Source organism: Leopardus geoffroyi, chromosome C2, assembly GCF_018350155.1.
Source record: "Leopardus geoffroyi isolate Oge1 chromosome C2, O.geoffroyi_Oge1_pat1.0, whole genome shotgun sequence".
In the NCBI taxonomy this organism is placed as follows: Eukaryota; Metazoa; Chordata; class Mammalia; order Carnivora; family Felidae; genus Leopardus; species Leopardus geoffroyi.
Genome location: NC_059333.1, coordinates 103,983,238 through 104,005,473, shown reverse-complemented (window position 1 = coordinate 104,005,473; position 22,236 = coordinate 103,983,238). Strand labels below are relative to the sequence as shown.

General features: G+C 37.5%; 2 protein-coding genes across 3 annotated transcripts in view; one reads left to right on the top strand and one right to left on the bottom strand.

The window, feature by feature from the left end:
• Positions 1-2,451, top strand: part of NMD3 (NMD3 ribosome export adaptor) — a 32,323-nt gene extending 29,872 nt beyond the window's left edge. For both annotated transcript variants that reach the window (XM_045503074.1, XM_045503075.1), the window contains exons 15-16: positions 555-625; positions 1,065-2,451. In XM_045503074.1, the coding sequence (XP_045359030.1) occupies positions 555-625; positions 1,065-1,198 (205 nt within the window). In that variant the 3' untranslated portion in view covers positions 1,199-2,451. The remainder of the gene's footprint in view (positions 1-554; positions 626-1,064) is intronic.
• Positions 2,452-20,866: 18,415 nt separating this feature from the next.
• On the bottom strand, positions 20,867-21,337 carry LOC123611302 (cytochrome b-c1 complex subunit 7-like). The gene has a single exon (XM_045503096.1). The coding sequence runs from the start codon at positions 21,227-21,229 to the stop codon at positions 20,999-21,001; it is 231 nt and encodes a 76-aa protein (XP_045359052.1). The 5' UTR covers positions 21,230-21,337; the 3' UTR covers positions 20,867-20,998.
• Positions 21,338-22,236: the final 899 nt, after the last annotated feature.

Here is a 22,236-nt window from a genome sequence, read left to right as displayed (position 1 = left end):
TGGTCTCATAATGTAATTTAAAGTAAGTATTTATAAATATATAATGTTAAATTAGATATTATAAGTACATATTTGGTTATTTCATCTATCGACTTAAAAGTGCATGTATTTTAACTTAGCCATATGACTTGAGGGGAGGGACATTAAAGTTTATTTTTAGAAAGAGAGTGCAAGCAGGGGAGGGGGAGAGAGAGAATGAGATACAGAATCATGATCAGGCTCCGTGCTGTCAGCGCAAGCCTAATGCAGGGTTCAAACTTACAAACTGTGAGATTATGACCTGAGCTGAAATCAGGAGTTGCATGCTAAGTCCAAGAGGTGGACTGAGCCACCCAGGCACCCCAATTGTGTATGTATCATGTAATTTTGAAAGAAAATATTTTTTTAAATTTGTCAGACTATTTAATTAACATCCATATTTGACCTTCAGTTATTATTTTTAAAGATTTTCATACATGGAACACATTTATCTTACAGTGCTGAAAATGAAGAAAACAACTCAATACTGTCTTGGTAAAGATGAAATATTTAAATGTTTCTTTATTCTTCTGTAGGCAATACCAAGATTTCCTTGAAGATCTTGAAGAAGATGAGGCAATTAGAAAAAATGTAAACATTTATAGAGGTTAGTGTTTTACGAGTGTTTGATTTAAGTTGCATCTTTTGCTTTTGTATAGATATGTTAACCCCGTATAAGTATTTTGGTATCTTAAACTTTCATTCCATAAATGACTTTTACTGTGTGGTTTTAAAAGTCCTCTAATTAAACATTTACAAAAAATAAAAACACTTGCAGAACAGTAGGACTTATTAAAATGTTGTTTGCCTTATCACATTTGATATCATTGTATCCGAGCATGACCTTTCAAGTTCCTGATCTCTATACTAGTGGATATTTATTTATATATTTATGCAGTTCAGTCATTCAGTGAATATAAACGCCTGCTCTGGATATGGTACAAGAACTGCTAATATAGTATGTTTAAATGATAGTAAAGATGGTAGAGGCAGGCATTTTGTATATTTTCATATTTGTATTTGAAATCCTCCTTGTATTTTTTTAGATTCAACCATTCCTGTGGAAAGTGACACGGATGATGAAGGAGCACCTCGAATTAGTCTGGCTGAAATGCTTGAAGACCTTCATATTTCCCAAGATGCTACTGGTGAAGAAGGTGAATCGATGATGACACAATGAGATTGGGTTGTAGATGATTTCCATATCTGTAGGCTCAGGATGTTGGACAAAATAACTTTTATTGTCTATTCCATTTGTGCTTCCATATTGAGAGAGGAGAAATTTAGTTTTAAACTTGAATAAATGGGACTATTTTGATTGCTCATTCAGAGCACTGAAAGAGATTGATGGCTTTGAAGTTTTAGATAAAAGATTATGGAGAATGTAATTATTACAGATATTTAGGCCATTTTGCGTGTGGAATTTATAAGTTTGCCTTTTTAGGAGACCCTACTCTTTTCCATACTGTAGCACTGGATTTCAAATCTTAAAAGTTGTGATTATTTGGAGGTTACTTAAATCTTAAATCATAAAACAAGCTTTACATTCATTTTGCATTGATTGCTTTAGTAAAAGTGCATATGAAGAATCATTTTTAATAGGAACTTTTTATGCACTTTGATCATTTTTATGTCATTGGGGTAGGTAAGTTGTGGTTCAGTTTATTCCTGGACATTCGGGAGAAGTTATTTTATTCAAAATGTTAATATCTTCAAAAGCTGTTAAATTGGGGATTATCTTGATTTTTATTGCAGAAGAAAATATGTTTAAAATATGTATGGATTTGTAGCAAACATAGACTACTTAAAGGTTAACAATGTGTACTTTCGTTATTTTTGCTCAGGCCAGCAGCTTAGAGCAGTAGCTTATGTCATAAAAATGTCTTCCTATCACTTCAAACATTTTTGCTTTTAAAATTTTGGTTTACAAATTGAGAAGGAAGGAATTTTCTTCATATTAAGTTTCTGTCATTGAGTAGATCACCATCAAATAGAATATTTGAATCCAGCATATACATGATGAAATAATGAAAATGATCTTTATGCTTTATAAAACCATGAATCAGACTTGAATGAGAAATACCTTCCACTCTTTGAAAGAAAAACATTGGCTTGAATTTTAAAGTGTTCTGAGAATGAAGTATTAAGATCCTATTTCTATAAGCAATATCAGACTTACTAAGTATGCCAGAACCAAGAGCTAATTCATAAACTCTAGGTATACCACTAAATAAGGCAATTAAGTGAGTGCTGAATGGAGCATTTTCCTTTTTTTAAGATTAGACTCCCCAGTTCTGAAGTTATGGATAAAGGCCTGAAGTTTTTATAGTGGCTCCTGTTTTCTCTGCATATTTAAAGTTTTCACTTGTGGTTTGGTTTACCTCTTGTATGTCAAGGCTTTAAGAAGCATGAAATAAAAACATTTTCCCCTTTTTTGTGTGTCCTTAAAGTGATTGTATTAGTGTCATATTTAAATGATAGTATCTTATGCAGTTTTCCCAGGTGAAATTATTTGAGTACTTTTCATGATTTTCCCACTAAAAATACAGTTTCCTGCTGAATTTATTTAGTCTTATTCTCTTTGATGTTGTCTTTATGAGTAATGAAACTTCTTGATTGGTTGAAAGAAGGCTATGACGAGGTGAAGGAATGTAGCTAATAGAAAAGGTGATAGCCAGGAGCCCTCACAGTTACACAGCCTTGATAAACTTACCATTTTAAGAGTATGGTTCCCAGGCTATGGGTCCCCAAATACTCTTGTTCATGTCCCGGAGTTGATACAATTTGGGAAGGCTGGTATTAATCAAATTTTCAAGAAGCTGATTTATAACCCGGTTTATAAATATGAGTTAATTTCTAAGTCAGTATGATGAATTATCTTCTTTTGTAGCCCGATCTCCACTTGAAGGTGTTGTTTTATAGGTGGAAGTCTTTTTATGAGCATGCAAAGAGTTAAGGGAGAATTGCTTGTATAATTTAACAGCATCAAGCTTATCCTTGCCATAGTAGAATCTAGAACTCCAGGCTTGAGTGTCAGGACTAGACACTCCTCTGTAGTCAATACTGAGTAAGTGCCAGTGTTTTCTCTAGACTATTTTATTAGTAAATTTGTTCATATTGATTCCATCCTTTAGATTACTTGATCTGTTATTTTTAGTCCAAGGGATGTTACTTTTTTTAATAATTTGCTTTCAGTTTTGATATAATTTCAGACTGTTACAAGAATAGTACAAAGAATTCCTGGATACCCTTTCCTTAGATTTGCCAAATGCCAACGCTTACCTCATTTGCTTTCTTTCTAATTAAATTTTCTTACATAACCATAGGACAATGATCAAAATCATAAAATTAACATTGACACAATAGTGATATCTAATCAGTGGGCCATATTGAAATTTTGTCAGTTGTCCCACCTATGAAGTCTTTTATAGAAAAAATAAATCTAAGATTGTGCATTGCACTGGGTTCTCATGTCTCTTTTTAGACTTCTTTCATCTGGACCAGTTCTTGAGTTTTTACGTTTTATGTAATTGGCATTTTTGAAGAGTCCAAGCCAGTTATTTTGTAAAATGACCCCAATTTGGGCTTGTTTGATGGTTTCTCATGATTAGATTTAGGGTAAACCCTTTTAGCAGGACTAGAGGTAATACCAAGTTCCCAGAAGTAATACCAAATTCTCAATGCATTTGTATCTGGAGACTTGTGCTGTTGATTAGTCCAGATGTCCCTAAGCATTCTTAGGTTGTTAGTTGGTTTTCTGTTTTAAGGAGTTAGAGGATTTATTCCTTTTTAATCACGATTTTTCTTGATTTTTTTCCTTTTAAATTTATTTTCAACTTAAAGACAATGAAATTCAGTCTTGTCATTTACAGTTCCATAAATTTTAATACATGTAGATTCACACAGTTACCACCACAAATTCCAGAACAATTTTATCATTCCTCCAACCTTCCCCCTCCGCAAATTCCCTTTGCTACCCCTTTGTTTTCAAGCCCTTCCCTCATCCTTAACCATCCCCCCAACCCCTGCAATTTCTGTTCTGTTCCCTGACTTTATGGTTTGTTTTTTCCAAAATACGTAAATGAAATTATACAGTATGTAGTCTCTGAGTCTGTTTTCACAGCATGGTGCACTTGAGATTCACCCAAGGTTTGTTTCTTTTCATTTTGAGTAATACAGTGTTCCAGTTATCCATTCCCCTGTTGCGGCACATTTGAATTTCTAGGTTTTGATGATTAGGAGTAAAGCTGCTGTGAACATTTCTGTATAGGTTTTCCTTTTAAATTTTTTTTTTTTCAACGTTTATTTATTTTTGGGACAGAGAGAGACAGAGCATGAACGGGGGAGGGGCAGAGAGAGAGGGAGACACAGAATCGGAAACAGGCACAGGCTCTGAGCCATCAGCCCAGAGCCTGACGCGGGGCTCGAACTCACGGGCCGCGAGATCGTGACCTGGCTGAAGTCGGACGCTTAACCGACTGCGCCACCCAGGCGCCCCTAGGTTTTCCTTTTACGTAGGTAAATAAGTATGGATGGGATTGTTGGATCCTATTATAAGTGTATACATATATTTAACTTTATAAAAAATTGCCAAACTTTTTCTGAAGTGGTTTGTGCCATTTTGCTTTCTCGCCTGCAGTGTATGAACATTTCATTTATTCTGCATCCTCACCACCGCTTGGTGGTGTCAGGTTGTTTTAAAGCCAGACTGATAGGTGGATGGTGGTGTTTTTCTGTGGTTTTAATTTTCGTCTCCCTGATGGCTAATTATGTTAAGCATCTTCTCATGTACTTGTTACCCATATATCTTTATTGGTAGAATGGCCATTCAGATCCTTTGTCTGTTTTTGGAAGTTGGGTTGTTTGGTTTTTTATTGGTTGAATTTTTTACTTTGATGCTCGCGTTGTCCCAGATTTGGCCAGTGGGTACCCCATCAATCTGGCTTTTGTGTCCTTTTGACAGGCTCTTGTCCATATATATTTGATCTTGTTCATGCATATTGATGTTATAACGTAACTCTTTGGGCAGGTTTTGGGTTTCCCTTGTTCAGGCCCCACATGCAGTCTGCTCTTGGGTTATTTTCATGATACAGACCAGTTTACCTAAAAATAAACCAATTTACTTAAAATTCTTCAGCTTCAGTTGAATCACCCTGTGAATTAAGGAATCATGAAATGGCATCATAAAAAGCACAGATGTAGGCTATTCATTCTGCTTATCAATTCTGTCACATGTTGAAATAATTTGAGCAGTGGGGTGGTAAGCCTTGATGAAAGCAAGAAGTCAGCCTCAGTATCTCTTTGAATTTCAAAGTAGTGTGAGGAGAATATTCAATTTTGGTTCTTTGACTCGACACATTTTGAAAGAACTGCTTTATTACCTAGGAAAAAGGTATGATTCATGATAATTTCTGGTAAAACAAGAACTCTGTAGTGCTTAAAAGTTATTTGGTGTAGGTTTGGTAGCCACTGTGTTTTTTACATAGTAATGCAGCTTGTTGTGTAATCTGATGGAGATTTTGTTTTCTGGTTTTGGTGGAGTTAGTACTGCAGTGGTGCCTGTCACACATTTTTCTTGTGACACAGTTACACATAAATATGGCTTTTTATAATTCACTTCATAGCATTGTTGTGAAGTGCTTTCAGATAGTATATATACTAGCATTAGTTGATGAAGTACTGCACAAGTAATTCTGGGGAAGCTATATTATATAGAAATAAAAGGATGTTTTGGAGTCTGTTTACCTGCCACCTATTAACTATATGAGTTAAACTTTCTGATGTTCTGTTTCTTCACACTTTATTTTATTTTTTAAGTTTATTTGTTTTGAGACAGTGTGAGTGAGCAGGGAAGGGGAAGAGAGAGAGGGAGTGAGAGAGTCCAAGCACTGTGCAGTACAGATCACTCTGAGCTGAAATCAGGAGTCAGACACTTACCCAACTGAGCCACTCTGGCACCCCATATTTCTTCACATTTTAAAAAGGAGTAATACTGCTCATTACACAGATAATTGTTAAAATTCTTCGTATACAATTCATAGCAAATTGTAACTATTTAATAAATAGTATCTGCTTTTAAAATTTATAATCACAGTTCTAGTGTTTTGTACTGAAACAAGTTGGAAAAAACCCAACTCTTGTATGTATACACTTTTTAGAGCAGCATAGAGCTTATCTTAGAAAATGTGTGTGGTACAGAGAATTAGAAAAACAAAAGCATAAATTTCCAACGTTTCCCTTATAGGGAGATCATCACTGTTAACATTTTTTTTTTTTAAATAGATTTTATGTTTTGTAGTTTTAGATCTTCAGAAAAATTGAGAAGATAGTGCAGAGTTCCCGTGCCACACCCAGCTTCTTTTATTATTTAATGAGCCGGTACTATTACATTATTATTAACTAAAGGCTGTAGTTTAGATATCTTTAGTTCTTATTCAGTATACATTTTCTTTTCCAAGATCCCATCCAGGATACCATGTTAATGTTTATTTCTTTATTCTTTCTTTCTTTCTTTCTTGCTTTCTTGCTTTCTTGCTTTCTGAGAAAGGGAGAGAGAAATGGGTGGATACAGATACACACACACACACACACACACATGCACACACATGCATGTGCATATGTGCACGAGTCAGAAAGGGGCAGAAAGGGAGAGAGAATCCCAAGTAGGCCACACGCTCAGCGTGGAGCCCAATATGGGACTCACAAAAGTGTGAGATCGTGACCTGAGCCTAAATCAAGAGTTGGACGCTTAACTGACTCAACCACCCAGACACTTCCTCCTCATTAGTCTCCTCTTGGCAGTGTCTGTTTCTTTGATTCCCCTTGTTTTTGAGGACCTTAACAGTTTTGAGGAGTATTCCACCAAATATTTTGTAGGATACCATACCATTGGAATTTAATGTTTTCCCCCCAAGACTGGGATTATGGGTTATTGGGAGGAAGACCACAGGCAAAACGCTATTTTCATGACATTTTATCAAGGGCATGTACTGGCAACATGATTTATCACTGTTGATGTTGGCCTTCATCACCTGACTGAGGTAGTGCTTGTCATTTCTCCGCTATACTCTTTTTCCCCCCTTTCCATAATGTGCACTTCAGAAGGAAGTCACTCTGCACGGCCTATACCTAAGAAGTAGTGAGTCATACTGCCCCTCCTTGAAGGTGGGATATCTGTATAAATTATTTGGAACTCTTCTGTATGGAAGATTTGTCTCTTTTCTCCCATGTACTAATTTGTTCAGTCATTTATTTATAGCAATATGGATTCATGAATACCTTTATTATATTTTGGGTTATTATCTGATGCTACTTTATTTTGTTTGAATTGTTATAACTTTGGCCATTATTCCCATCATCTGCCATCCATTTACTTAATTACTCAATTCTACTATACACCTGTGTCCCATAAAAAACCTTGTGTTTTATGTATGGTTCCCTTGCCTTAGTCTTACAGACTGTACTCATTTTTAAGGATTACTTAGATCAGCACCTTCTCCCCATCCCCTTCAGTGAGCTTGTTTCATATATTTGTAATACAGTTATTTGTCACAGTCTTTCAATCCCCAGACTTAAATGCTTTTTCAAAATTTGCATATAGGGAGATTCATTATTTGTACTATGAAGTCCTGTGGGCTTTGAGAAGTTCATGTCTTGCATCAACCATTATAATATCATACCAAATAATTTTACAGCCCTAAAAATCCCCTGTACTTTACCAATTCATCCTGAACCCCAAGTCCTTGGCAACCATTGATCATTTTATTGTCTCTGTAGTTTCGCCTTTTCCAGAGTGTCATATAATTGGAATCACATAACATGTAGCCTATCATACTGGCTTCTTTCACTTAGCAGTATGTCTTTAATGTTCTTTCTTTTTGTGGCTTGCTAGTTTATTTTTTTATTGTTGAGTATGTCCCATAGTATAGATGTACCATACCTTGTTTATTCACCTATCCATTCATCTTGGTTACTTCCAGCTTTTGGTGCTTATGAATAAAGCTGCAATAAATTTCCCTATGCAGGTTTTTGTATAAACATAAGTTTTCAAATCAGTTGGATAATACCTAGGAGCCTGATTGCTGGATCTTGTGGTAACACTATCTTGAGTTTTGGAAGAGGCTGCCAAACTGTCCTCCAAAGTGGCTGTACCATTCTGCATTCCCACCAACAATGTAAAAAAGTTCTTGTTGCTCTGCATTCTTATCAGCATTTGGTATTGTCAGTTTTTTTTATTTCAGCCATTATAATAGGTAGTGGTGTCTCATTGTTACTTTAATTTACAGTCTCCTGATGACATGTGATGAACATCTTTTTATATGCTTATTTGCCATCTGTGTATCTTTGATGAGTTGTCTATTCAGATCTTTGGCCCATTTTTAAACCTGGTTGTTTGATTTCTTATTGTGGAGTTTTAAGACTTCTTGTGTATTTTGGATACAAGTCCTTTTTATCAGATATGTGTCTTGCAAGTATTTTCCCAATCTGTGCTTTGTCTTTAAAAAATATATGAAAATAATATATGTATATGAATTATTTATATGTAATACACGTACTTTACTTATACATGGTTATGTAGAGGTGAGATCATACTGTCTATATACTTTTTTAAACCTTCTTTTACTTCTTAACTATTTTATGTCTTTTCTAAGCCATTAAAAATTCTTTTTTTTTTAAAAGAATGTTTCCAATGTTTATTTCAATTGCATATTTCACTGCCTTTTTTTTTTTTTTAAGTTTATTTATTTATTTTGAGAGAGAAGAAAGAGAGAACCAGTGGGGGAGGGACAGAGAGAGAGGGAGACAGAGTGTCTCAAAGTGGGCTCTGTGCTGACACCAGAAAGCTCGATGTAGCTCAAAGTCATGAACTGTGAGAATGTGACCTGAGCAGAAGTCTGATGCTTAACTGACTGAGCCGCCCAGGCATCCTCACCATTAAAAATTCTTAAATATATATAATAATAAACCAATACTCCACTGCCAGATTGCAGAAATAGTCCTAATTCTTCACTCATAACTTTTATCCTGTAGCATAGGACCAAATAATAAACATTTAAGACTTTGCAGTCTAATGGTCTCTGTCACAATCACTTTGCTATAGTAGCATGAATGAGCCATAGCCAATATGTAAATAAAAGGGAATGACTATATTCTAATAAAACTTAAAAAAAAAGGCTGTGGGCCACGTTTTGCCTATGGCCTGTAGTTTGCTGACCCCTGATGCAACTTCGTAGATAGTGCCCTTTTGCTCTGGGCTTTGGTGATTAGAAGGAGGTGGAAGTTCTGAGTTTAGGCTTCAAGAGGGCTTGGGCCTCTATCATAGCTGTGAGAACAGCCGCCCCAGGATTTGTGGTCATTGTACAGCATTGCTGTGGCATTAGCCAGTTGATAGACTGATGATACCACCACCATTTGATTAGTTAGTCTTTGAAGTTGGGCGTTTCCAGGTTGGTTTTCTCTGCCTACCCCCCATAAACATCTGTCCATTTTACTCATTATTTTCTTAGGAAATGACTGTGTCAAAGAGTATATAAGAATCTTAAGACATATTACAAAATTCTTTCCAGAAATATACCTTCCATGGGGTACAGTTTATGAGAGTATCTCTTTTATATTATTCTTGATGTTTTACATGTTCTTTCTTTTCACTTAATGATTTCTAGGTTAACTCAGATGAGGCCCAGTTCACATTGATCTGTTTGTTGAACTTTTGTAGCAGTTACTATCTGTCCTACTTGGTTAGTTTTTATTTGTTTCCTAAGTTTTTATTACTATTTATGTATGTATTTTGTCTTTCTAACTAGACTACATTTCTTTAGTGCAGTGCAGATATAGCACAATGCATAGGTCCTCAAGTACATAGTTAATACTATCTGATTTTTGAATACTTTGAAAAATGGGTAGAAATTTTTGTTGGGTATCGTTTGGCTTTAATTCCTTACAAGTCTGTCCATAAAATAGGAAACCAGATCTTAATGGCATTGGAGAGATGGTAAATGGGATTTGTAGGGAGAGTTGTTTATGTTGTTCAAGACTTCATTTTATTGGGGCGCTTGGGTGGCTCAGTCGGTTAAGCGTCCGACTTCAGCTCAGGTCATGATCTCGCAGTTTGTGAGTTCAAGCCCCACATCGGGCTTTGTGCTGTCAGCTCAGAACCTGGAACCTGCTTTGGATTCTGTGTCTCCCTCTCTCTCTGCCCCTCCTCTGCTCATGCTCTGTCTCTCTCTGCCTCAAAAATAAATAAAAACATTAAAAAAAAAATTAAAAAAAAAAAGACTTCATTTTATTTATGCAAGTAGGACCTGCATCTAATTCTAAACTTTGGTAAATTTTTATGTGTATAGTGCTAATTAGCCACAGAATTCTGATTTTATAGTGCTAACATAGACTGTTCAGTTTCACACAGTAAATTTTCTTCCTCCAGGGTATTTCATTGTATATAATAGCACAAATGGTATCTGTAAATAATCATGTGGACACAGGACCTGTACAGAGAAGGTATACTGTAATCAGAAGGAAATTTATTGGGCGGTAATTAAGAAGTACAAAATATGTGTGGTAGTTTTCCTGTGTTTGTATATTTGGATCAGAATAATGTTGAAGGGCTGACTACTTAATAGAGGCTAAGATAAATCAATGTTCATCTGGCTTTAAGGGTGTCAGTGTAAACAAGTACTGTACAGGTCTCCCTGAAATGTTACCAGATTTCTGGGGTGGTAAATACTCCGAATGGTCTGGAATGTGGAGTTGTGACTTCAAAGAGGATCTTTAAAAAAAGTTTGTATTTTGATTGTAGAGTTTCACTGTGGCATTTTGTCTTTTTACTTTGTGAAAATAGATAGACAAACTCTGATCCTAGGTAAATATGTAGAATAGCAAGAAGTTTGGGGTTGTTCCCCCAATCTCTTACTCTGCCTTCCGTGGTCATGTTTGCCATTTCTCTTTTCATAGGAAATAAAGTGTTACCCCTGACAGTGTTTTCACTTTTGTTGGGGATCAGAGTCTTAATCAAAGGCATATTCTGATGGAGGAAATATTTTGGGAGATAGCAAGTCTTGTGTGTGTGGTACATTGAATTCTTGGTCACAATTCTTAATTCCTCTGTAGTAATAATACAGCTTTATACTTGCCCTTTATTCATGGTGGTGGAATGTATTTCTTTGCCCCTTAACTTTAGATTTGACTTTGTGACTTGGGATGTTAGCAGACATGGTAAGAAGGTAAGATTAAAATGCTTTAGCTTATTTGCATTTGTGCTCTTGTCCTTCTGTCATCACCATGAGAAGAATATGCCCTGGGTAGTAGTCCCTGCCTTCCCCAACTTGGCTCAGAATCGAACATTTAAGGCAGTGTCATCCTAAATGGCTGATAAACCCATGAGTGGAGATTAAGTGATTATTATTAAGCTTTTGAGTTTTGGAGTGGTTTCTTATGCAGCATTATTGGCAGTAACTAACTGATAATCTTTGCATCTTTAAAATTTGTTTCACTAAGCAGTTGTTGATGGATAATACTTTTTCTTTTTAAAAAAAATTTTTTTTAACATTTATTCATTTTTGAAAGAGACAGATCGCAAACAGGGGAGGGCTAGAAAGAGAGGGAGACACAGAATCTGAAGCAGGCTCCCGGCTCCAAGCTGTCAGCACAGAGCCTGACGCAGGGCTTGAACTCACAGACCTCGAGATCATGACCTGAGCCGAAGTCGGCCGCTTAACCGACTGAGCCACCCAGGTGCCCTGGATAATACTTTTTCTTATAGGAATAGGCAACCTTCCTTTTTCCCACTTGCTTAATTAGGGTTAGATTTCAGGTGACAGTAGATGTACTCTTATAGATTCTCTTAGAGCAGACTGACTTTCACTCCTATTTTCACGCTTAATCTGAGTGGGTACAAAACCTATTTTGGGTTCATTCCCATATACATTCTCCTTTCTGTATTATAGGTTTTAATGGTTTTAAATAGTGCTCTGGAAGGTGCCTTGGGCAGGTGGGGAAGGTTAAGATGATCTAGCTCCAGTTTTTCCTGACTCTGTTGCCAGGCTGAGCAGCTTCATTTTTATTTAGACATTTGGTTTTCATGCAGTATTTTGTTAGGAAAAGCATTTTTTAGAAAATTAAATATCATTGCTATAAACATACTTGTACATTCATACCATAGAATATTATTTATCAGTATAAAGGAATGAACTATTGATAGAACAACCTGAATGGATCTCAAGGGAATTATGCTGAGTGAAAAAAAACAATCTCAAAAGGTTTCATATTGTATGGTTCCATTTAGGTAACATTCTTGAAACAAATTAATAGAGATGGAGAACAGTTTAGTGATGGCCAGGGTTTAGGGATGGGGTGTGTGTGTGTGGAGCTGGGTGTGGCTGTAATGGAGTAGCACAAGAGAGCTTCTTGGTGATGAAACAGTTCTTGATTGTGGTGATGATTACATGAAACTACCCACGTGATAAAATTGTACACATGTGAACACACACACACAAATGCTTATGAAACTTATAAAATCTGAATGAACTCTGTGAATTATGTCAGCATCAGTTTCCTGGTTTTCGTCCTGTAATTTTCTAAAAATTATGCAAGATGTTACCATGGTGGGAGTCTGGGTGAAAAATTCACATTATCTGCCTGTACTTTTTTTGTTTTTGCTACTTCCTGTGAGTATATAATTATTTCAGAATTAAAATTTCAGGATCAAAAGCATTGCCATGTATTAGAGCTAATATTAGGAAAAGAAATAATTCTTCGCTGCTATCAGGTCATTTGTTTGAGGGGATGTTCACATATTTTATTGGGCAATTTATTCATCTTTGATAATCTGAGATGGTCCTTAGAGAAAAGTTAAAGTGATGAGAGAGAGAGTATGTGTGTGTGTGTTGTTTCAGTTCTGTCTAGTGGAACTTACTTAGAAAAGTCTCACAAAAGAACCCATTTTTTCTTTTGTTATTGCTGATTTAGCAAAAGGGAAGAGGGGCCTCAGCTTATGGGAGGTTATTTTGAGGGAGAAGGCAACTAACAGAGCTAATGCTTTTCAGTTTTGACAATCCAGAGAAATTTCTGTGTCAGGAAATTAAAAGCAGTTTCTTTCTAATAGAAGTGTTCAGAGCTGTGAATGTGCTCACATTTGCAGTAGCATTTTCTTTTGCTGTCAGGTATTTGGGAATAAACTGAAGCTCAGAGGAGTTGGGTGGAGACTTACTGGTTTGAGGAATAAAATCATCTAATAGCCCCTGGCTTTGGACTCTAACCTAATTATGTGATGATAACATCACCAATTTCCTCTACTTTTTCCTCCATTGTCTATGGTTTTAGAATTTCCAGTCAAGCAAGAACACTAGAAATTGTATAGGCTCAGGAGCCAGATATCCATCCTAGGTTCATATCCCAGCTGTGAGTCAGGCAAGTAAGTCATTTCTCTGAATCTTCTCATTTGTAAAATGGGAATTCAGTTGTTTAAAACTAGAGAGTCCTATTATGAGGTTAATAGAAAAGCGGTATTTTTCAGATGGTTTGTACTGTGTACTGACATAAAGGGGCTAGAAGTGCCAAAAGGAAGACAAGTGGGGCTGGAGTGGTGAAAAGGAAGATCACATGCTGCAGCCATTTGTGTTGACCTCTTGCTGTACTCAGAGGTAGGCCTGGATCTGCTGAAGACATGACACTTAACCAAAGCATGTTGCCTCTGCCCCAGCTGCTCATGTGGAATCACTCCGTTCCCGTAGCAGCAAGAGTGCCTGCCAACAGCTGTCACACATTGGGAGTCCGAACCTTTCACTTCCTTCAGCTTCCTCAGTTCCTTTCATGTCTGTCTAACGGAAGCCACCTGGCAAGAGAGCATAGAAATATAGTTTGATGTTCAGAGTAGCATATAGAAGGGTAGATAAAGTGAAAAACAGTGGGTAACTAATGTATACAAAGACTTGATACATATGCACTGCATAGATTTTTTTTTTTTAAATAGCCATTACTATGTATGTATGTATGTATGTATGTATTTAGGAGAGAGCATGACCTGGAGAGAAGGGCAGAGGGAGAGAGAGAGAATCCCAAGCAGGCTCCATGCCCAACGTGGGGCTTGATTCCACAACACTGGAATCATGACCTGAGCAGAAATCAAGAGTCAGATGCTCAACTGACTGAGCCACCCAGGTGTCTCAACCACATATATATATACCTTTTATAATCAGTAACTGGGTATCTGTAGGAAGGAGAACCGGAGACTGGAGCATAGCCACGGAGGGATGCATTAGTTTTACTTCTGTCTTTACTTTTGGGCTTTGTTTTTTAATGCCTTTAGAACCACAGAATTGCATTGATTATACTCATTTTGTGGCATGTTTATTTTGGTTCATGGAAATCATCATGTCCACTGTTTTCTCCCTTTGTCACCCATGTCTCATATGTCCTACCTCCCACACTCTTATGTAGATACATTGAAATTCTTGAAAGATATATAATATCATTTGTGGGTTAAATTTATTTATTTATTTAAGTGTTTATTTTTGAGAGAGAAAGAACACGAGTAGGGGAGGGGCAGAGAGAGGGAGACACAGAATCTGAAGTAGCCTGCAGGCTGCAGGCTCTAAGCTGTCAGCACAGAGCCTGATGGGGATTTGAACCCACAAACTGCAAGATCATGACTTGAGCTGAAGTTGGGTGCTTAATTGATGGAGCCACTCTGGCACCCCCATGGGTTAAATTTAAATAAAGTCTGTTGTGCTTTACTTTTTTACACTCAGCATTATGTTTTTGAAGTGGATCCATGTTGCTGCATAGAAATTTGGTTCATCCTTCCTCATTTGCATGTTATTTTTCCATATGTTTGTATCACATTTTCTCTTCTCATCTATTTTCTCATTGATGGGCATCTAATTTGCCTACAACTTTCACACAGTACTACAGTGAACAGCTTCATTCCTGTTTCATTATTGATCTGTTGAGAGTTTCTGGGATATATACCCAGTGTGGTGGGCAGCCTTTAAAATGGCTCCCAATGGTCCTTGCCCCCTGATATTCATGTCCTTGTTTAAATTCCTCCCCTTTAATACGGGCTGGACCAAGTGATTCTTTTCTAATGAATAGAATATGGCAAAAGTGATGAGATGTCACCTCTGAGTAGTTTACCAAAGATCTGTGACTTCTGTCTTGCTTGCCATTTCTCATTGTCTCTTCTCTGGGGGAAACAAGCTGTTATGTTGTGAACTGCCCTATGGAGAGGTCTATGTGGCAGGGAACTTATGTCTCTGACCAACAGCTATGTAAGCAAGCTTGGAAACATAATTCTCCACTTAACTTGAGATAACTGTAACCCCACCTCACCTTTGACTGTAGTCTTTTGAGAAACTCAAACTCAGAGGCACTCAGCCAAACCACATCTAGATTCCTGACCCACATAATCTTTGAGATGATAAATGTTTGTCATTTTAAGCCTCTAAATCTTGGGGTAATTTATTACACAACGATAGGTAACTGATACACCCAGGCACATGACTGTTGGGTTATAGAATATATGCATACTTAGGGGCACCCGGGTGGCTCGGTTGAGCATCCTACTCTTGATTTTGGCTCAAGTCATGATCCTAATGTTGTGGGATCAAGCCCTGCATCAGACTCCACCTTGAGAGCCTACTTAAGATTCTCTTTCTCTCCCTCTGACCCTCCCCCCTACTCACACTGTCTCTCTGTCTCAAAATAAAAATAAGTAGGGGCTCCTAGGTGGCTCAGTGGTTAAGCTTCTGACTCTTGATTTTGGCTTAGGTGATGATCTCATTGTTCATGACATCGAGCCCCACGTTGGACTCTATGTTGACAGCTCAGAGCCTGCTTGTGATTCTCTTTCTGCCCTCCTGCACTGTTCTCTTTCTTTCTCTCTCAAAATAAATAAAATAATGAATAAGAATATATGCATACTTAACTAAGTACTGCCAGACTTCTTTCCAACAGAATACTTGAGGGCTTTTGTTTCCTCACATTTTCACTAGCCCTTGCTAATATCCTTTATAAATATTTTTTTGCCGGTCTGATAAGTGTAAAGTGATATCTCATTTTAATTATATTTATTTGATATATATTGAATATACTTTTGTTTCTTTTTTGGTCAGTGCTTATTCATATTCTTTCCTTTCTTTGGTTTTTCTGCCTTGTGTTGATTTAAAGAAAGGTCTTGTGTAAATAGCCCTTGCTGGTTTCAGACATTACAGGTATCTCATTGTATTACTTGTTAAATTTGCAAACAGTGTCCTTCATTAAGCAGAAATATTTAACGCTGATGTAGTTATAATATCTTTCTCCTTAAGGTTTGCTTCTCTGGGTCTTGTTTTAGCAGGACCATTGATATCCGTAATTTAGACTTTTTTTTAATATTTATTTTTGAAAGAGAAAGGGTGGGGGAGGGGCAGAGAGAGAGGGAGACCAAGAATCTGCAGCCGGCTGCATGCTGATAGGAAGCCCTATGTGGGGCTTGAACTCCCAAACTGCGAGATCATGACCTGAGCCAAAGCCAGATGCTCAACTGACTGAGCCACCCAGGTGCCCCCATAATTTAGACTTTTTAAGTAAGTCTTTTCTCTAAAAACCTTTGGATGAATTTAAAAATATGGAAAGAGGTGCCTGGGTGGCTCAGTCAGTTGAGCGTCTCACTCTTTCTTGATTTTGGCTCAGGTCATGATCTCACAGGTTTTGAGTTTGAGCCCCACGTCGGGCTCTGCACTGACATCACAGAGCCTGCTTGAGATTCTCTCTCTCCCTGTCTTCTCTGCTGCTCCCCCACTCATTCTCTCTTTTGCTCTCTCTCTCCCAAAATAAACATTAAAAATAAAAAATAAAAATATGGAAATAACTTGTGCTCTTTTGTTGCCCAATTCATTTGAATTTCTTTTGCTACACCACTGTCAAGTACTTATTTTACCTATAATGTGGTAACTTAGCCCATTCACAAATCTGGATGAAGATGAGGTGTGGTCATGTAGTCAGTGACCTGAATTAGGTTGATAGGGAAAACCTAGGAGTGAATTGATATATTGGTCCCCAAGTTACAGAAACTATAAGACGTATTTTTTTGCAAAGTAATATAAATGTATTTCTCTGCTTTTTTAAAAAAAAAAATGAGGGAAGCCCCAAATTCTTTAAAATAATAATTTTAGCTTTAGTTAATGTCCACCAGATGGCACCAGTGCACACTAAGTATTTATAAAATCGGAAGCATTATTCTCACACTTCTCTTAAAATCTTAAAAATGTATTGTCCATGTAATTAAGGAGGTAATTCTGACTCCCTACTAATTAGTCTTCAGGAAACTTTTTCTGAGGCTCTAGGTTGGGTGAGGTGTTTTGCTGTGTGGTCCTATAGCTAATAGCATTTACCTAATTGCTCTAGAATTATTTACTGGAGTCTGTTTCTTCCACTTTAGGTAGAGATGGGGGCATTTTTAGCCTTAGTAGGCCCTGAATAGTGAGGCTTTCATTTATTTTTCTAATAGTCATTAAGTTATGAGTTAGAGCTAGGTTTGGGAAGTAAAATCTAAAATGTAGACTACAATTTAAACATACCTTTCAATGCTTACAAAATCTACAGTTTGGGAAAATAATGGAAGTAAATATTTCATTGTTTTAATTGTATATATTGAATTGATGATGAAAAAAAATAGCAATCATTATCCATCTCATTCACTGGACTGAGCTAGAAATCCCATTTCCTTTTGGGAAATGAACATAAGAGAAATTTACAAGCCTTGAGAAATAAATTTATGAATTAATATGCCCAAGCACCATAAAAGTGACTTCCAAGCAACAGCTTGGACTCCAAATATTAAACTTTCATACCATTTATCCTGAATGGCAGTAATGAAACTCAGGCTCTGTGTCTGTGATGTCTGGGTGTCTTAGAAAAGTTTCCATGAGCTCCTCTTGTTTTTGGAGAGATGACATTTTTTCCTGTATTATCAATACATTTGAGATAGAGCAGGGACTGGACTCACCTTCCCTCTATACTGACTGCAAAACCCAGGTTCCTTGATGGCGCAAACACTATGCCCTTTGACAGTACATCTTGCAGGAATGTGGAAACAGGATGCTTACCAAAGGAGAGACTTGACTATGTGAAGACTGGTGACTACCAAACCAGTCTATACCTAGGTGGGCCCCAGTGCTAACCTTTCACCAATTTTTTCCCTCTTTATAATACTAAAAATCACACCCCGGGGTGGAGATTTAAAATGCTAATGAGACATGAGATGCATGAGGAAGCATATGCTACCCATTGTGCCTGGCGCCCAACTTTATGTATCTCGCCCTGCCCCTACATGCTTAGCTTGCACTCCTTTTCTGTCTTAGCCGCTTTAAAAACTTTCCCTGGCCTTTGTTTGGGAATTCAACCTGAAGGACCCTTTCCTTTGTGCTATCTCCCTTGTGCTAGAGCATAAGCCCCAATAAAAGTCTTTTCCTGAAATTTCTGTTTGGTGCCAGTCTATTACTATTGCTTGGAAAGCCCAAGGACCCAAGTGTGTAACATATTGAGAGGTCCAGCCAAGCATCAGACTTTCCTGGAAAACATATCTCCAGAGCCTTCTTACTGATGTTCACTTGTGGCAGGTTACTTCATAGGCTTTCTCTATTGAATCTTCTTTTTAAAAAATGATCGATACCAATATTTCCCAAAGTGTGATTAGTGAAACGATAGTCTTCCTAGACTGACTTTCTTGGGAAAGAAAAGTGTTCTGTTGTTAAGCAAGAGAAAAAAAGTGTTCTGTTGTTACATATTCTGCTGTTTCCTTCTTTATAGGTCACATTGTCATGTTAAAGACTGTAACAGTGATTCTCAATGGAGTGGTACTGTCCCCTAGGGAGTATTTTATAAATTATAAATTTGTGGGAGTGTTTTATTGTCATACTGATTGGCCTAGAGGTTATGGACACTAGCTAGCTTGCATTGCACAGACAGTCCCACAAAAGCAAGAATTATCTCTGGCTGTCTGGGACTTACTCTTGTCATTATTGTCATATAGCTGAAAAATCTGTTTATAATTAAGCTGAGGACCTACCTCCATTTTACATATAAATACAAAGTAGTGATTTTATAATAGACACTGAATGTCTTAGGAGTATAATGAATGACCATGTCAGTCAAGGGAAGATTGTATTTTGTTTGGAGCCTTGCCAAGAATTATTTACTATTTCAGAAAAGCACATGGTGAGCAAACACAACTGGTTGTATTTGAGTCACTGATGCAGCACAACTTTGTAGCCCCATTTGAACTGTCATATTCACGTGATTCTCCATACAAGTGTCTGACTTATGTCTTTTGGTTTAGTTATTCTCAAGAATTTATATATTAAAATACATATTTTGTTGGTGGTGGTCCTTTTGGAAATTGTTTATGTAGGATATGTCTATGAATTTTGTTTCAGGGTGTAAAGGAGGTGTTACAAAGATAGACGTTTATACCAAAGGCATATTAGATCTAGGGTTCGGGACCACTATCCTAAGTAGAGAAATCTGGTGAATTTTCTTAACCCAGCATTTGCTAAGCTAATTTGATAATAGAACCTTTTTTTGTGCATAGTATCTGTTAGCATTAGAGAAAGCTATAGTAATTCAAATCCTGTCATTAATGAAACTTTTTATAGTACTTTATACTTTTCATAATGCTTTCACATGCCTTATTTCAATTTATTTTCACATGAGGTACTTAGCATAGGTTTTCTCTATTCGTTCTGAAGACGAAGTAAACCAGGAGAATTCAGGTGACCCACCCTAGGACACTCAAAGGTGTGTGACAGAGCCACAGACAGACAGGCCATCGGCCTGATTCCGATTCATGCCCTTTTTTCTACATCTGATGGCTCTGGGAGTTTGCCAGTCCCAGCGTAGGGTTCTCTCCATTTCTCCACGCTTCTGTGGCCAGGAAGTAGGGAAGGAAAAGGTGGAACCATGCCAGAGCAGCACTGGGGCAGGTGAAGCTTTCCACACTAAGGGAGCTGACTGTCCAGTCTAAAGTCCACCAGCTTATTTCCCCCGCTTCCTCCTTCTTGCTGTTTGCCTTTCAAGTTCACCACCTTTCTTGTATTTCTAGATCAAAAGGGTGATCAAAGGAGAAAAAGTGAAACTGCAGCTCACTGGTTAAAACTGCTGGATGGAATGTGGAATTTGTGATTTAACATTGCTTTCTCATTATCTTCTGTTCTTCCTGGGGCTTATGGTTAGTATTTGCATCACCAACTCTTGTTGAGATTACAGACCTACAGGATGTCTATTCTAAAGAGGAAATAATAATGGCAAACGGCTTTTACTACATGTCAGGCATCATTCTAAGTGCCTAATATACGTTAATTTATGTAATCCTTAACAAAAACTTTGTGAGGTAGGTAATAGTATTATCTCCATTTAGATGAGGAAACTGAGGCAGAAGAGGTTTAAATCACTCATTCGAGGTTATACAGCTAGTAAGTGATAAAAGAAGGGTTCAGTACTTTGCTCCAAGTGGTTCAGCTAGTAAGTGGCAGAACTGAGATTTGAGTCTGCACAGTCTGGCATCAGAGAAAAGCTTACGGATTACCAAAGAGGAATGGACTGTGGTAAAGTCAGAATATGACAGATGGAATCTTGTGGTTTTCTTTTAGAATGAGTGTTGGGAGAACTTTTATTGAAAACTTACAATCAAGTTTGAGCTTTGTATTTTAAATCTAAAAGGAGTGTCAGGGTATAAGAGGTCTTACAAGGAAGTTCCTACCTGTAAGTCTCAAGTGTCATACTCTCTTAAATTCTATCATTAACATATCAAACCTTTGAGTTTTCTTTGGGTTCAACTGTTAGATATATTCTTAAAAGACTAATGTATTTTTTCTTAATAATTACAATAGACATTTATTTAAAGTAATAACATTTGCAGCTCAAATAGTTCCAAATGGTACATTTCGGGTTTACCCAACTTCTTAAAAATATTTGAGGGCAGCTGCAACCACAGATATCAACTCCATGATTATTTATTTGCCCATTCTTCGCTTTCCCGAATAACTTCTTTCAGATATGGTTCAAGGTAGAATTTATCCTCCTCATATTTTGTCCACTGCTCTTTAAGCAAGACCTGGTGCCTCATGGTCAGGTCCAGTGCTCTCTTAATGCGAAACATCCTGTAGTTATAAAGGTTCTCAGGAAGCCTTCTTATGGCCTCTTTCACATCATCATTCTCATATGTTGTATCATCTTGCATTAGTCCCAGTTTATTGAACCCTGCAGCATTGTAATACCATTTTCAAATACCCTCCAGCCACTGGCTTGATGCTGCAACCGCAGGCCAGTTCCCCATTTTGACCCGAGACTCTTAAAAGACTAATGTATTAAACTAAATGACAAAGGTCAGTGACTTAGTAGTTTTGAGCAAAACTAACCACGTGAACCTAGAGCCTACTGGCCAGCTAACTTCTTTCCTTCCCTACTCCTTTCCTCTGTTCTTTGGTTTTGCTTATGGCTGCACTCCAAGTAATACCAGCAGCTTGTAAGTGTCCTCAAAAAATAGATTTCAAAAGAGGAGCAGGACATTTTTATTTCATGCTTGCTGCCAAGTTTCATTAAGCTGTTTTGCTGGATTTTCCATTTATTCCTCTGTGATTTTGGTGTAAATTTATTACCCAGCCAACATGTGGGCCAGTGCTTCTTTTCAAGCTTATGCTAATTGATAACAGAAACCAGAGCTGGAAGTTGGACAAGACAAAGCTGCAAACGGAACACCGGGTGGCGAAGGGGGCACATATCATGTCTGGAGATAATGGTAAGTATGCTGGTGACCTGAGGTGAGGTACAGTGGGTGGGACCGGCCCAGGAAACACTGGAGACCAGTGGGCACGCACTGAGGGAGTGCCTGCTTGCTCAGGGTTGGGCACTGGGCACTTTGCATACAGTGGCAAACAAATTAAAGACCTCGCTGGCATCCTTCCTGATTCCTGAATTCAGATTTTAAAATTTTTTTTTTTTTCAACGTTTATTTATTTTTGGGACAGAGAGAGACAGAGCATGAACGGGGGAGGGGCAGAGAGAGAGGGAGACACAGAATCGGAAACAGGCTCCAGGCTCCGAGCCATCAGCCCAGAGCCCGACGCGGGGCTCGAACTCACGGACCGCGAGATCGTGACCTGGCTGAAGTCGGACGCTTAACCGACTGCGCCACCCAGGCGCCCCCTGAATTCAGATTTTAAAATAAGGCAATATATGGAATTTTCT